General features: G+C 36.6%; 1 protein-coding gene across 6 annotated transcripts in view; it reads right to left on the bottom strand.

The window, feature by feature from the left end:
- Window positions 1–16,281, bottom strand: part of LOC106061910 (small G protein signaling modulator 1-like) — a 40,838-nt gene extending 24,557 nt beyond the window's left edge. For 5 of the 6 annotated variants that reach the window (XM_056005789.1, XM_056005793.1, XM_056005791.1 and 2 more), the window contains exons 1-7: window positions 16,145–16,281; window positions 14,623–14,698; window positions 2,012–2,189; window positions 1,557–1,694; window positions 1,265–1,332; window positions 702–856; window positions 157–297 (exon numbers count right to left, since the gene is read on the bottom strand). In XM_056005789.1, coding sequence (XP_055861764.1) covers window positions 157–297; window positions 702–856; window positions 1,265–1,332; window positions 1,557–1,694; window positions 2,012–2,189; window positions 14,623–14,698; window positions 16,145–16,198 — 810 coding nt within the window. In that variant the 5' untranslated portion in view covers window positions 16,199–16,281. Of the gene's footprint in view, window positions 1–156; window positions 298–701; window positions 857–1,264; window positions 1,333–1,556; window positions 1,695–2,011; window positions 2,190–3,597; window positions 3,758–14,622; window positions 14,699–16,144 lie in introns of those variants that run through there. The other variant, XM_056005794.1, reaches the window with a different exon arrangement.
- Between the last annotated feature and the right edge of the window lie 10 nt (window positions 16,282–16,291).

Below are 16,291 nucleotides of genomic sequence, written 5' to 3'. Positions count from 1 at the left end.
TTTTTTTAGGAGGTTTTAATAAGCAAATGTTGTTTTTTTGGTATTTAAATTAAAATGTTTGCATTTGGATGACATTGTAGTATATATATTTTTGTTCATAATGACCGTGTGATTAAAAAAAAAAAATTTTTACTATATTCAAGAGTTACAGCTTACTGGTTGGACAAGGACATTATTTTTCCCATAAAGAAGCTGCAGCTTTGAGTTTTGGTGAAGAGATTCCACATATTCCCTGGCAGACATGTGAAACAGTTTGGGCTCCCTTGCCTCCTCAGTACTGCTAGCATCTCGACGAACCTGTCAACAAACACATATAAATACAAATACAAAGCTCAACAAATTTTTTTTCATGTAAACCTTTTGCAGATTGAGATTAGTTAAAATAGCACTCCTAATTACTGTTTAAAAGTGTAGAACAAAAAGGGTATAGCACCAGACAAAATGGAAGAAGCAGACAAAACAAAGCATTGATTAGAAATAGAAGGGCTCTTTACACTGGATGGCTAACAATGATTGAAAATTAAAAATGGAGGTTACAGGTCACTAAATCTGTTACTTTTCTACACACATGGATTTAATAGAATAGATGCTGTTTTTATATGTAAATTTCTATCTTAATTTCTATCAAGATATCAACATTTTTAATTAACATCATAATATAAAGTGATATAAATAAAAAAATATTTTTAGTTCAGTGGCACCTGCATTCCTTGACGCTTGGGTGAGCCAGGGGAAGTAAACACATGACTGCTGCTGGAGTGTATTCTGTGCCGCTGAACTAGTTCATCTGCAGGGGGATCAGTCCAGAAGTGATCTGAAGTCTTCATCTTTGTGTAGTCTAGCGCACAAGGACCCACTAGAAGAGATTAAATTATTTTACTAAGTTGAAAACCTGAACAACTTAGGTACATTATGGATTTCAATTTTCTCTGTTTGGCAATAATGAAGAGGAATTTCAATATGTAAGTTAGTTAGGATTTACATTCAATCCAGTTGAAATATTTCTGGGTTCAAAAAATTGGCATCGTTACCAAAATATGGTCAGAAGAACTGAATCGGTCAGAGCTCTTAATATTAAGCCTCAAACAAAATATTTCTTTACTTACATTGTACATAACTAATTAAAGTAATATGATGTGTTATACTTTTAAGATCAAACAATAACAAGTACAGAAGATCAGTACATATAAAATAATTTTATCTATTTAAGAAAAAAAAAAAAGAAAAGGTAAGTTATAACTTTTGACCTACAGTTTTGCCATACCTAATAAAGAAGCAAAAATAGGACCATCCACTGGATCAGCTATAAGTGATTCTTCCTCATAGTATTTACTAAAACAGAAAGATACAAAAACAAGAATACTTTATAGCTGTAAAATATGAAAAATGTATGTATATATTTTTTTTTTATTTAGTTTCTGCCCAATAGGCCAATTTTAAATAAATTTGTAGTGTAATTCTGTAAATAAATCTTTAATAAACTATTTTTTTAAAGACTTTCTTTTACTAAACTAAATTACAAGAAAAAAACAAAAACAAATAAGAAACAAACCAACCTATGATTTTGTACCAAATAGTCTAGAATTTTGGCTAGTTTCTTTTCAAATATGGCCACTCTCAGCCAAAGATACTTTGGAGTGGTGACAGATGTAGAATTTTTTTTACTTTGGTTTTTGTTGTTGTCCAGAGACTTCCTGAAAAATAGAGCAGACGCCAACAGCCTGTTAAGTTTTCAATGCAATTAACAAGGCAAAATCTTTCTGTCAAACATTTTGTAATTGAAAATTGTTATCAATGCCATTTCATCACTTATGACAGTTGGTATTTTTACAATGACCTGATGTTCTCTTTTATAAAAAAAAAAAGCTTCTCTGTAAGCTTAAAATTAATGTCAACTATGAAGCTGGATATTAATATCTAACACAGTGACATGTAAAGTTGTATTTGGACTGTTTAAGATAAAAAGAGTGACTCCAAATTATGTACCCTTCTGATCAGCTGATATTCTTACCTTGACCCAGATAACTCTGTTGAGCTAGGTGTCTCCAAGTCTGCAACCAGGCGGGACACTTCTGCAGCAGGTTCAAAAGACTTTGAAACTTTCTGGAGTAGTGCCATGGTGGAGCCATACTTAAACAGACCAAGAGCTCGTTTCCTCAGGCAATGTAGCAGGCAGGCTTCTACTGCAGCTGAAAAGAATTTTTTTTTTTTTTTAATTTTCAATAGCAAAATAGAATTCTCTTTTGCTTGTCAATTCTTATTATAAAGTTTGAGGGTTCAAATAACTAGTCCTAGATCTGAGATGAGCTGAGCAGTGGTTTACAGATGGGACAGCTCTCCATAAAAATTGTTGTTTTATAAGAGCATTTTGTGGGCAATATCTCAATCAGTCCTCTTGATAAAGTCCACAGTTTTCATTTTCTGGTGACACTCCAAAACAGAATAAAGATTTAGACAGATTAGTTATAAGCTTCCAGTCTTTTGGTGTGGAGCCATTTGTGGAGCCATGGAAGATTCTAGAGCGAAGCAAAGAAAAGAGCCAATAGTGGGGCTAACAAGACACAGAAATTTAGGGCCTAGAAAAACCAAGATATTATCTATATATGATCAAAGGCAAAGATGGTATGCACTAGCCATCTTTGTGAACATAGAAAATGTGATTCTGTTTATCTTTGTTTATATATGAAGCGTGGTGGCGGAGTGGTTAAGTGCTTGGCTTCCAAACCAAGGGGACCCAGGTTCCAATCTTGGTGAAGACTGGGGTTTTTAATTTCTGGATTTTTAGAGTGCCTCTGAGTCCACCCAGCTCTAATGGGTACTGGTACCTGACATTAGTTGGGGAAAAGTAAAGGCATTTGGTCATTGTCCAAGCCACCCTTGTTAACCATTGGTCACATTATCTACCTCACAGATCGCAAGGTCTGAAAGGAAAACTTTACTTTGTGTACATAAAAGACAGTACTCATCTTTGATTAGGAAGGAGCTTCACTATGTACTGGGATACAAAGAACTTTGGTTGTACAAAAGAAAGTATATAGTGTAATTTCAAACATTTTGATACTTGAAAGACCGTCATACAACATTGTTTGGGGAAAGGTTGTAATGATTTAGTATTTTAAACTTTGCCAGCCACCATCTAGAAACATTAAGAATGCTTTAGTAATCTACTAATACTTATAGATTCTAGTACTATAAGCAAATACATATTTATAATCCATGCCATATTGTGTATAGCCTAAAAAAAAACACTTCATTTTATGTTGTTGCTTTAATTAGGACAGATATTTATTTAATAAGAAATATTATCTACCTAATAAGAACAAACTATTTATTTTTAAGGACATTTTATTTAGATATATATTTAAAAACTAGGATATTTTTAAATTAGAAAAAAGTAGTTTTAAAATTATAATTTTGCCTTTTTTTTTTAGTTCTTAGATATTATTTCTACAATATATTCTGTTCTAGATCTAAATACAATTTCCATCTAGATATAGACTCTAGAATCTATTCCAGATCTAGAATGTTGGGTAGGAAAGGAGACTAATAATTGAATTCCATCTAAACATATCATCTAAGATCATGCAAATATCTTACCAGTCACTAAAATAGTTTGTTTGTTCAGGCTGAAAACCAAAGATTTTGTGACTAGACCAATGGCTAACACTGCAGTAACAAGAGAGGTATACTGTATAAGTAGATATCTATTTAAAGCAATGAAAGGGGAGGAGAGAGAGAGACAGAAGAGAGGTGACCGTGAGTAGGTGTGAGGGAGAATTAAAGAGAACAGAAGCCTGAGAAGGTGGGTAAGATCCGATAAGTAAAGAGAAATAAAGATAGACTATCAGAGTATCACTATCATAAGTATCATAGACTAGATCATCTAGATTAGAAATAAGAGAAAGAGAGAGAAGGCCTCAGAAGGGTGCAGAAAGTGATGAAGCGAGCAAGAGAGAGAGAGAAAGAGAGAGACAGAGATGTGAGGTATATAGATCTAAATGGGAGTATAGAGTATGTTAGAATGCGTGGCATTGATTTCCTCTGCTAAACACCATCGATCCGATGCCGGCTCTACTCGGCTGCTGTGTCGGAAGTAGGGGCAGATAACTCCGAAACTTCTGCTAGAAGGAACGGGTCGAAATTCTTCCTTTGTAATTATCACATAGCTGCACTGTGATTGAAATGTCACGCTAACCATGTGTTGCTTTAAAGGAACACACACACACACACATCTGACAAGGACATGTCAACAAAGCAGATCAAAAACATGCTAGTGAAACCGAAAAATAAATGGTTTATTTTGCGAAAATAAAGCATTCTGAGGTCTAAAAATCTTTGTTTTACATGTTTCGGGTGTTCATCCAGAGTTGATAATTTACCTCCTAGTCTAAACCTCCCGCAGGACGATGGGGGATGGCAGAGGGCAGGGCATGAACCCGGAACTATCGACAGTCCAGCGCGCATACCACAAGACCAGGCAGCCACCCAGGACAATAGATCTAGTAAAGATCTACGCAAGCGTGATCCTTCTTGACTGAATCTAGCCAACTTTCATCTAGATCTAAATGTCTCTGGTGCATACCGGGGATGGGGGCATTCATTTCCATGCAGACGACAAGGTTAATCGAACAACGCCTAGCCACCCAGATTTTGTTGGTGTATGTGGTCAAATCGAAGTGGGTCTTTTTTTTTTGTTTGTTGGTTTCTAGACCCAGTATTTTTTTATTATTTTTTTTTTGTTAAGAGAAAGTCAATGTTGAAATGAGCAGGTTATACAGTAAATGTAAATCTAGGTCTGGATCTATTAAACGAAACTATTCACACCACAAGCAAGTGATTGATTTCGTGCGCTCAGCGATCAAAACCCACCCAATCTGACTCCTTAAAAACAGTTAATGGTTCTTCTTAAAAACGAATTGGTATTGGATTTAAGCACTCCTCTACAGATAACATGCTTCCAATGGCATGCGTCTCAAAAAGCCTCTGACACCCTGGCCTTCACATGTGGTTCAGATATTGGGTCCTGCGGAGCTGTTATCACTGGCAAGACACGGTGTAAAGGCCAGCAACTGGCGTCTAAGCTATTAAGCTTCGTCAGGAGAGCAATAGTTAGCCTTGACTTGCTAAACGGCTACCCACATAGTTGAAGGAGAGCTCTGAATCCAACTAGCTTAAATGGCTACCCACATAGGAGAATTAAAAATCTGAATTGCGGTAACACCCAGACACAGAAAAGGCTTGGGAGTTAACTCTGAGGAAAAATCACTACCTTTTGGGGGGATAAATCTGCTGTGTGGGCGACATCGTTCCGACCATATCTAGATCTAATGCCCATTCTTTCATCTCATTCTATGTCGTTTCTCGACAGGACGAGGCCATAGAGCGATTTGTAGAAGAAAAGCTTGTGAGCATATCTTACCCATCACTGACCTATAACATTCAATGATCAAACGTTTTAACACTGACATAAGAAATTTGTGTTACTATATAACAGTGATTCCCAAAGTGGTCTATATAGACCCCCAGGGGTCTACGAAGACTTCCAAGGGGTCTACGAAAGTGAAAAAAACAAATTGGGGGTCTATGAGATGTCTACGGGGGTCTACAATAATATATTCATTTAAGCAGGTCGTGACTTTAATTTTTACATCCCATTAATGTAGTTCTTCACACTAAGATATAATTGTAATTTGTACCTAAGTAAATTCTTAAAATATTTATCCTGCTATTCAAACGAAAAATTGTTGTATTTAATTTCAATATTTATTTAAATAACTTAATTTTGTCTTCATGTAAGTAATGTTTAGCAAAAAGAAATGTAAACTGTATAGCGTGGTTAGTTAAAATTGTTCATTCCTTCCTTGTCAAACTAGCGACTGCCAATTGCCATTTTTCACGATGATATGAAACTAATTACGCTGGAGGATCATCTGAGACAAATGTCACCATGATAAAAAGATAAAGATTTGAAAAACATTCGAACATTCAATGATAAAATTCAGAAAAGGCCCATAAAATCTCTATTCGACATCATATAGAGAAGATGGTGGTTTGTGGACGTCTTACAAAATCTGTTTACTTATAACAAAATAGGGAGCGCGGTGGTAGTGGTTAAGCGCTTGGCTTCCGAACCTGAGGTCATGGGTTCGAATCTCGGTGAATTTTAGGATTTTTAGGGCTCCCAAGTCTACCCATCTCTAATGGGAACCTGACTTAAGTTAGGAAAAAGTCAAGGCGGTTGGTCGTTGTGCTGACCACATGACACCCTGCTCGTTAACCGTTGGCCAAAGAAACAAGGTCTGAAATGGGAACTTTACTTTCCTTTTTTTTTCTCGGCAAAACACAATAGATTGATTTTTACCAGCCGTTTTAGTTTTAAAAACTGTTTTGCACAAACCTACATGTGATATTATTAAAAGAATTTCTCTAAGCAACAATACAGTTCAAGGTCATTTCAGTGGCCACGAGTTATAAAATTAAAAGCTTCTAATGTAATTCTTTGCAAACGAGATAGATACAGTTCGGGATCAGCGGTATCACATGCTCTGACAGGGTGTAGTGATGTGTGCTGCAAACTGTCTAAGGATCGCTGGCTTCTTATTTTTCCTCAGGGTTGACCCAAAAACCTTTCCCATGCAGCAGAGTTTTGAATTCAGTTGTGCTTCTGCTAGGTGGGTAGCCATCCAAGGCTAAAAAGCCCTTCCAGATCGAAGCTTACTGGTTTAGACGAAAGTTACACGCCTTCGCCCCTTCTCTCATTAGTGATAACATCTTCGCGGACTTAATATTTGAGCAACACTTGAAAGATCAAGAAATACACGAGAAACTGCTCTTTGCAAAAACTTTAGCAATGATACTTAAGGCAAATTAATTAATAAATTAATTAATATTTCATGTTTTAAGCACTACTTCGTAGAACAACAAATTCCTATTTGAAATATAATATCCATAGCAACGAATGATAGACCTACAAAAAAAAAACAACAACATTTCCAGTGTGTTTGGAGATTCCATCAATAAATATTATTTTATGAATTTTTATCAATAAAAAGATAGATCTCTATATCTTTATATGTAGCTTTAAATCACTTTTTCACTTTTCAACTCACAACAGATAGAAATTAGTTTTTAAAAAAATGTTGATGAATTAGCAAGTTAAGCAGGGGGGGGGGTCTACCAAAAATTAGAAAACATGGCAAGGGGTCTACGAGACAAAAAAAGTGTGGGAACCACTGCTTTATAACCACAGCAGGATCACAGCAATGGTTGTGGTCGTCTGCGTGAGAAATGTTTAAAAAAAAAATGCCGCCTTTTTTTTATTTTCTAGTATAAAAAAAAAAAAAAACTTAGACTTTGAATTTCATTACTATTTTTTTTTTATTTTATTTTTCTCTATTTTTTTCTAGAAGTAACCTTGGATTGTTTTGTGTTTTTTTTCGGCCTCAATTGTGCAATGCACACATTGCACACAAGTCGCGGTGACTCCGAACCATAGTATTGCATAATTCTAGCCGTTTTTACGGAAATGAGATTCTTTTGGTCTACATTATTTATTGCCTGAAGAGCAATGCAAAAATCACGTAGACTGTGTATACATAAGGCCAACAAAAATTGCATCAGTTTGTTGGTTTGTGTTACATGTTTCGGATGTTCCTTTAGAGTTGAAGATAATCTACTTCCTAGCCCAGACCTCCCGCAGGCTGACGAGGGATGGCAGCGGGCAGGGTATGAACCCGGGACCATCGAGAAGTCAGAACGACAGTCCAGCGCGTATATCGGACGACCAGGCAGCCATCCAGTTGCCCGGCATACCACAAGTAATACAACACGCCAAAACATTACACAGTCACGTGAACACCAAAGTGTCCCCTGAAAGTGTGGTAATAACTGTCATTTGTTAAATCACAGTCACTGTTGGGAATTCTTGAGGTGTGACTTTCTGTGTGTGCGATTTTGCCCCAACGTCAAGATTCAACACACACACAGACTCTTTTTAAAGTACTACGCATGTGTGGAATGTGGTCAACTAAAACTGGTTACCAAAAACATAAATAAATGCAAGCTTTTAAATACAATTGACTCTTGAAGGTCCGACGGTTACAGAAGTGTCAGATTAACGAAAACGTCAGATCACCAAATGTTATCTGAGCTTCAAAGAATTTACCGTACATTTCAAGAACATTTTTTATTTTGTTATGATCTAATACGATACTCTATTCGATTTTCGAAGGTATAAATCTAACAATACACGAAAAAGAAAAATTATCGATGTAGAAAAATGGAAACAAACACAAACATAAATTAGGATGAGACTATACAAACCAACTTGCGGTTGTCATTGCCGGAAGTGGTAATGGATGTAAGCACTCCACTACCTTTAAAATGCTTCCTAATGGCATGCGTCTCGAATAGCCTCCGACAACCAGTCCAACTCCTGGCCTTCACGTGTGGCTCAGATATTGAGTCTGGCGGAACTGTTCTCACTAACAGGAGAAGGGGCAAAGGCGAGTAATTGGCGCCTTAACCAGTAAGCTTCGGGCAGGAGGGGCTCGTTAGCCATGGCTGGCTACCCACCTAGGAGAAGGAAAACTCTGCATTCAAACCTCTGTTGCCCTGCAGCTATGCCCAACCATGGGAAATGGCTTCGGGAGTCAACCCTGGGGAAAAATCAGGAGCTGGCGACCCTAAGGCAGTTTGCAGCACCCAGTGCTACACTCTGGCAGAACCTGCGACGCCGCTGACCACAAACTGTATCGGCAATGCCGTTCCTTTGGATACGTCAGCAGCGTGGAGTGGAGGGAACTGATGTGTGGGCGACATCGTTCCGACCACAACTAATGCCCAGGCATTCATCTCATTTCCGTGAGATTATCCATAGTCGCTTCGCGACTGAAGGAGGCCATATATATATATATATATAGAGAGAGAGAGAGAGAGAAACAAACTTCCATGATCATGAGCCCTTCACTAGTACAGTGTAACGTTGGGAGAAAGGCAAAAAGCATGAATTGCACTAAACAAAAAACAATCGTTACAAATATTTCTAGTCGCAAAGATTTATTATTGTTAGTCTAGATTTATTACAAATTTAATTACATGACTGATCCAAACTAATTGACACTACTACACTAAATATAAGCTGTGTTTTTTTCAAAGTATTTTGTAAATTTTTGATTGCTATGAAAGTGTTATTTGCACAAGGTGCAAATGATGGTTTCGCATCATTATGATGTGTGATGTTTGATACCGAATGACGTATTCGATTGACTGATGTATGGCTACAAGGGATGTACTTCAATAGTGAAACCCCCATCCACGCATGGAAAACGCTAGTTCTTAATCCTCCCTCGTGACGTGAAGTCGCAAATGTCGGTAATTTGAGCTACAAGGCAAGGAGATCAGCCATCAGTAAAGAATCTACACACAAAATTCTAAAAGACAAAGATAAAGTAAGGACATGGGACTAGCAGATGTCTACATTTTCTAGACGACTGATTACTGCAGCCTAGGAAGGAAATTGGTTTATGTTAAGCCCTAAGTTCCTCAGAGCGCCCTGCGCTCCATGGCTTCAACGCTTCTAGTAGCCCCCGCGTTTTTTTTTCCCCTCGAAAGTTTTGATTTGCGTGAAGACCTATTTTTTTTAGTGCAAGCAGCCCTATGCTCCCCTGGAGGTACACAGGATTAGGTCAAGTTTATGTTTCTTAGGTTCTCAAATTATGAGCAGACTAAGAGAAAGTCTAAGACTGCTTTATTGATCACATGGAAATTTGTTGTGATTACAAGGACTCTTTTCTCATATACAGACAACACAACAGAAACAAACACACAAATACAACAGACACAACATAAAGAGTTCACTCAGCGACTACACACAGGCACATCATGGTCCTTTTCATGTTTCCTGATCGAAGGGTGGCGTTGATAGAGTCTGACCGAGTGAGGTACGAACGAGTTTTTGTACCGCTCTGTTCTTGTCTTCATTGACAGAAGTGGCCCACTTCACGACAACTTGACGTAGTTAGGATGGAGCAACTTTAACGAGGGTGTCAAGTTGCCACCACAACGAACAACCGTTTCACTTTCCCCAACTAATGTCAGGCACCCATTCGAGTTAGTGTGTGGACTCAGGGGCGTCCTCAAAATAAAATAGCCCGGCCTTTACCAAGATTCGAACCTGGGACCTCTCGGTTTGGAAGTGCTTCACCACTCGGTCACCGCGCACACATATATTTTTAAGAGCCGTAGTCGATTTCACACAATGACACAGGCACTACTGTTGGCACGAAGACTGCGCAGCAACAACACTGACACTGCACAACGCCAACACTAACACCACATGATGCTACCGTTAGCATAGGCAGTTCACAAATGATAATTATTTGGCCGACGATTAATGAAGGTGTCATGTGGCCAGCACAACGATCAAACGACATTACGCCAGGGGCGTCCAGCCTTTTCGAAGCCGAGACCCCTAGGTTCGGAAGCCAAGCGCTTTGCCACTCAGACATCACGCACTCGTTATGATAGACAGATACAGACAGATAGATACAGGGCCGGTCCTAGCAATTGCGGGGCCCTATGCGAAACGGATTGCGCGGGGCCCAGTCTGGGTAGGGATAAGCATAAGTTCAAAATTAAGATTTTTTATTAGAAAATACATGCGTCTTTACAATGCCGTTTTTTTTATCGCGTGTAAAATTGGCACCCAAAAATGAAGCTTTTGTCTTTTTTTTTTTCAGGAGATTTCCAGGAGCCCTTGGAAAATCAGGAACCCGCGGAAAACCTGCTATTATAAATATGATTTTATGTTTTAATTTAATAAGCTACACCTAGACTTAGCGCGGGGCCTATGAAAGTGCGGGGCCCACTGCGACCGCATAGGTTGCAATAGCCTAAGTCCGGCCCTGGATAGATAGCACCACGTCCTTATATAGTTAGACAGACAGGTAGACATAGATAGATAATATAGATAGATAGACACCTTACAAGGGGTTCTATTGGTACACTGACCAAATGTCAAACATATATTGTAATCAGGGTCACCCTATCCCAGACACGGGTAAAATAAAACTTTCAACAGTCAAAATATAACAGAACACCGGTAAAAAATCACTACGCAATTTCAGCACTCCACAGCTCCCATGAAATGGCTTTGACACCCCCCCTCCGCCATGTTATTATATTGATTTCCTTCTTAAACCCTCTTTCCCCCCCCCCCCCCCCCCGCCACACTGGCTTCCTCTGTCTGTCTCTCTGGTTTTAAAGCACACCAGAATAGAGCCTGTTGCTTTTATAGCAGATTTGGTGACGCACTGGAACGTCACGTGAGAAAGGGAGATAACTAATACTGTGGAGACCGTCACTCAAACGGGGAGACCACAGCGTTGTACAGTTCAGTTATCTGCTCTTGAAACTTGTAGAACCCGCAAGGCAAAAAAAAAAAAAAAAAAAAAGGCAGCATAGACAATGAGGTCTATATCGAGCTGGTCGTGGGATACTCTAGTTAGTGAACAGGAGGACCCCGTAGGTTCTATCCTTATCAATAGTGTTGGGGCAAAGATGGCATCTCATAGTTTATGTAAGAAATGGGGATCACAATCTGACAATGTCCAACGATAGAAGAAACGACAGCTTTGTTACTTTATCAAAACATCATATTATTTTCAACAATTTTTTTTCTAAATTTAAATGTATTATATTTATAAAATATCACTTCTAACCATTTTGGCATTTCATTTATATATATTTATAAGGGGTTACTTTCAACAATGCTCGCATGTCATTAAAATGTCTTATTTATAATGTGTTACTTCATAATACAAAAAAAAAAATCACAAAAGTTGTTTGAAAATGACTGAATTCATTCCACATTTCAAAGGGCATAACAAAATACACTCAACCCCCCCCCCTCCCCCTTTCCACCAAAGCAATTACACAGCAGTAAAAAAAACAATATTCCATATTTAAAGGATGTCAGTTACTTGGAAGTTCATTGTAGTTCACTGTTACAATTAAAGATGTAAAAATGTCAGTCAAGCTACCCTATTGCTCTGATACTTATACAATTTACAGTTGTGGTTTTGTTTGAGTTTTGAGTTTTTTAGCACATCAGAACACTTTAGGCCATGTCATGCCCATAATCCCTAAACGGTTACTCTTCCTTCAAACCACAAGAGCTAAGTTTTATTTAGTTAGGTCATTAAAAACAAGGTGTTAAAATAGTAAAGGTAGTAAAAATTTAATTGAAATCTTTGGTAAATATTATATGTGTAGTTTTATTTGATGTAATTTCATCATTGGCTGAATATTTGCACAATTTACACTTGTGGTTTTATTTGATGTAATTTCATCATTGGCAGAATATTTGCACAATTTACACTTGTGGTTTTATTTGATGTAATTTCATCATTGGCTGAATATTTGCACAATTTACACTTGTGGTTTTATTTGATGTAATTTCATCATTGGCAGAATATTTGCACAATTTACACTTGTGGTTTTATTTGATGTAATTTCATCATTGGCTGAATATTTGCACAATTTACACTTGTGGTTTTATTTGATGTAAGTTCATTATTGGCTGAATATTTACACCATGTACACTTATGGTTTTATTTGATGTAATTTCATCATTGGATGAATATTTACACAATTTACACTTGTGGTTTTATTTGATGTAAGTTCATCATTGGCTGAATATTTACACAATGTACACTTGTGGTTTTATTTGATGTAGTTTATTTCATTGCTGGCTCAATATTTACACAATTTACATATGTGGTTTCATTTGATGTAATTCATTTCCTCAGGTGAATATTTACACAATTTACATATGTGGTTTTATTTGATGTAATTTATTTCATCATTGACTGATCATTTACACAATTTACACATTTGATATCATTTAATGTGATTTATTTACACAATTTACAAACGTGGTTTCATTTGATGTCGTTTAATATTTTCTACAATTGAATTTGAAAGCTTAAACTTCAATGAACTTAATTTTGGCATGGTGTCACTTCGGTCTATCATTGATCTCACAAAAGTGTCTGTTACTTTGAGAAACAGGATAAAATGAATAATATAAATATGTCATAACTGTTATGAGTCACATAGGTGGTTATGTGATGTGTGCCTTGTGAATAGGTAACTCTGTGGTAACACAATTACATTTGTGACCATAAACTCTATTTAAAAAAAAAAAATTTTAAAGAAGAAGAGGTCAAATTAAGGGTGAAACTATTTTAGATTTATTAGAAAATTGTATAGCCTTTATATAGTTATTAATTATAAAAAGTTCATAATAGCAAAAGCATTATAATTAGGTATTCAAACATGAAGTTTTACAATGTCATGTTACCCACCAGGGTGGCTGCCTGGTCGTGCAGTTTGCGCGCTGGACCGTCGTTCGGATTTATCGACTGTCGAGGGTTCAAACCCTGCCCGCTCCCATCCCCCGTCGTCCTGCGGGAGGTTTGGACTAGGAAGTAAACTATCTTCAACTCTGAAGGAACACCCGAATTATGTAAAACATTTTACAACTAAACTTTTAAAGATCTGCTCAGAAGTAGGGGCTTCCTTAGACTTACAATGAAAGAGTTAATTTTGATTGAGTGCGCAAATGCTACAGGAGGCATGCAGGCCGAGTGGTTAAGTGCTTGGCTTCCAAACCTATTGGTCCCAGGTTCGAATACTGGTGAAGACTGGTGTTTTTAATTTCTGGATTTTTAGGGTGCCTCTGTCCCACTAATAGCAAATTTGATGATTGGCATCTATTCAAACCTGTCCATGTAGTTCAATTCACGGTGGTCCCATCCTCCCATTGGAGGTGTGGTGGCTGAGTTGTAAAGCGCTTGGTTTCTGAACCGGGGGTCCTGGGTTCAAAGACTGTGATTTTTAATTTCTGAATCTTTGATTATAGTGCCTCTTGAGTCCACCCAGCTGACATAAGTTGTGGAAAAGTAAAGGCAATTAGTCGTTTAATTGGCCACATGACACCCTCATTAACTGTGGGCCACAGAAAAAGATGACCAACTGCCCTATAGATTGCAAGGTCTGAAAGGAGAACTTAACTACTTAACAGATAAGGAAAAGCATTTTAGTTGGGGAAAGGTAAAGGCAGTTGGTCATTGGCTGGCCACATGACACCCTAGCTAACCATGGGCCACAGAAATAGATGACCTTTACATCATCTGCCCAAAAGATTACATGGTCTGAAAAAAAAAAAGGGTGGGCACAAATGCAATGAGCTGTGAGCATATGTTACAGAAGATGTGTTTTAGGGAAAGTGCTGTGGGTGGCGTGTAGAAAAGTTTGAGACTCTTTGTCACCGTTTTCATTTTTTTTTTTGTGTTGCATCTTTCATAATTATATTCCGCTATTATGCTAAACAGAGCTAGACAGACCTTAGAGTAGAACCCCCAGGGAACAAGACGCAGAGTAAGACCAAAAAGAACATGGCGACGCAGTGTACTTGAAGAAGCAGAGAAGACCGGGAAGAGCTGGGAAACTATCAAAAAGCTAGCAAGAGACTGTGGAGAGTGGCATGTTTTTTTCGAGGCCCTATGTTCCATGAGGAACTCAAAGGAGTGATGATGATGATGATAATGCTAAACTTACCACAAAGAGAAGTGATACTGCTGCTTTCTTCATGAACAAACTTTCGGGTAACAGCTTCCTCCATTATTTGTTTCACCTAGAAATACATGAGTTTGTTTTTAATGTTCATATTTTTTTTTACTATTACCCCATTATAAAAACAAAAAAGATTTGATAGACAATAACTAAAATGAAAAATTTTGTCAGGCCATAAGTTTAAGTTAAACTAATGTGCTGCATGAATCTAATTCAATCTATGAATGTTTTGATAACAGTTTGTAATTACTGGGACAAAGTTGTTGATGAAAGTCAACTGATGTGTTTATATGTAGTATTTATATAATATAGTATTTTAATGTTCAATCTTAGCCTTTGATATTAATATCTAATTTAAAATGTTTAACACATAGTCATTCCAAAATTATAATTTAAAAATGTTTGCTTGATCTCAAGCAATATTTAACTGTCATGCCATTAAAGTTGTATTAGAAGTGTGCATGGCCAATGGTGCTACTATAGAGTCTTGTCAGTGTCTAAGAATGGCTGGTTATATGTGTGAAAATCATGTTGTTCTTAATATACTGACCACAAAGGGTCAACATTAGGTGATTCTGAACATATCAGATTAATCAATGTGCCAAGCATATAGCCTCAATCTTTAAAAGGCCACATATAATTTATATACTATTAGCTTCAAAAGAACTCTAGAAGCATTTCTAATATTATAGAATATTATTATTTCAATAAAGCATCTTTAAAAAGGTCATGTTTGTAATATATATCATATATAGGATAACTGTTTTAAACATTTCTAATATTATAGAATATTATTTCAATAAAGCATCTTTAAAAAGGTCATGTTTGTAATATATATCATATATAGGATAACTGTTTTAAACATTTCTAATGTTATAGAATATTGTGTCAATTGAAAGTAAAATATAAACATATTTTAAGGAACCATTCAAATTAAGGTAGGCTCATTAGATCTAACAAGGGGCATTATTAAAAACAAATTGACTGATATCATATGAAGGTCTATTATATAGTCTATTTACAAGTAAAAACATTTATAAGCCCAAGCAGTTTTATGTTTTATAGTAAATAAAATATAGAGATCTATAGCTTCTTACAGGTAAAAACATTGTATTGTTATTATTTACTTATTTTATATCTTTAAATTTATTTACACAAGACTCTAGATCTATTGATTTCTATTGTATATATATATATTATTATTATACAGAAAATATTTTTAGACTATTTTTAAATAATATTTTCACTGTAGTAGTCTGTAGTGTATAAAAAAAATGTCATTTGTGTGATTTTAAAAAAATATCTAGAGATCTATTTCAAAATTTTAACGTTCAGATAGATCTGGAAATGAAGATCTAGTATTTATTCTAAATAAAGGGAGAAAATGGATATAATTCCTTGCCGGGCATTTTAGCATAAATCATGTTAAATTATGTGTAACAAGATTCAAGGAACAGCCATTTTGTTATTTTCGATTAAGATAATGTTGTTAAAAATCTTCTCTTACCTCTTTCTTGACTGCGCGCAAAAGCCTCTGCCTTTCTTCTGCTTCTGAGGCCATTTTAATGGAAATCAAAGGCCTAAAGTTCTGAAGGGAAAAAAATTATATCTTGGGTCAACGGTGGGACAGATTTCGTACTACCACCTCCATTGC

The sequence above is a fragment of the Biomphalaria glabrata genome, chromosome 12, assembly GCF_947242115.1.
Source record: "Biomphalaria glabrata chromosome 12, xgBioGlab47.1, whole genome shotgun sequence".
NCBI lineage: Eukaryota > Metazoa > Mollusca > Gastropoda > Planorbidae > Biomphalaria > Biomphalaria glabrata.
Note: the sequence above shows the minus strand (reverse complement) of the source record. Positions and strands in the feature narration are given on the sequence as shown.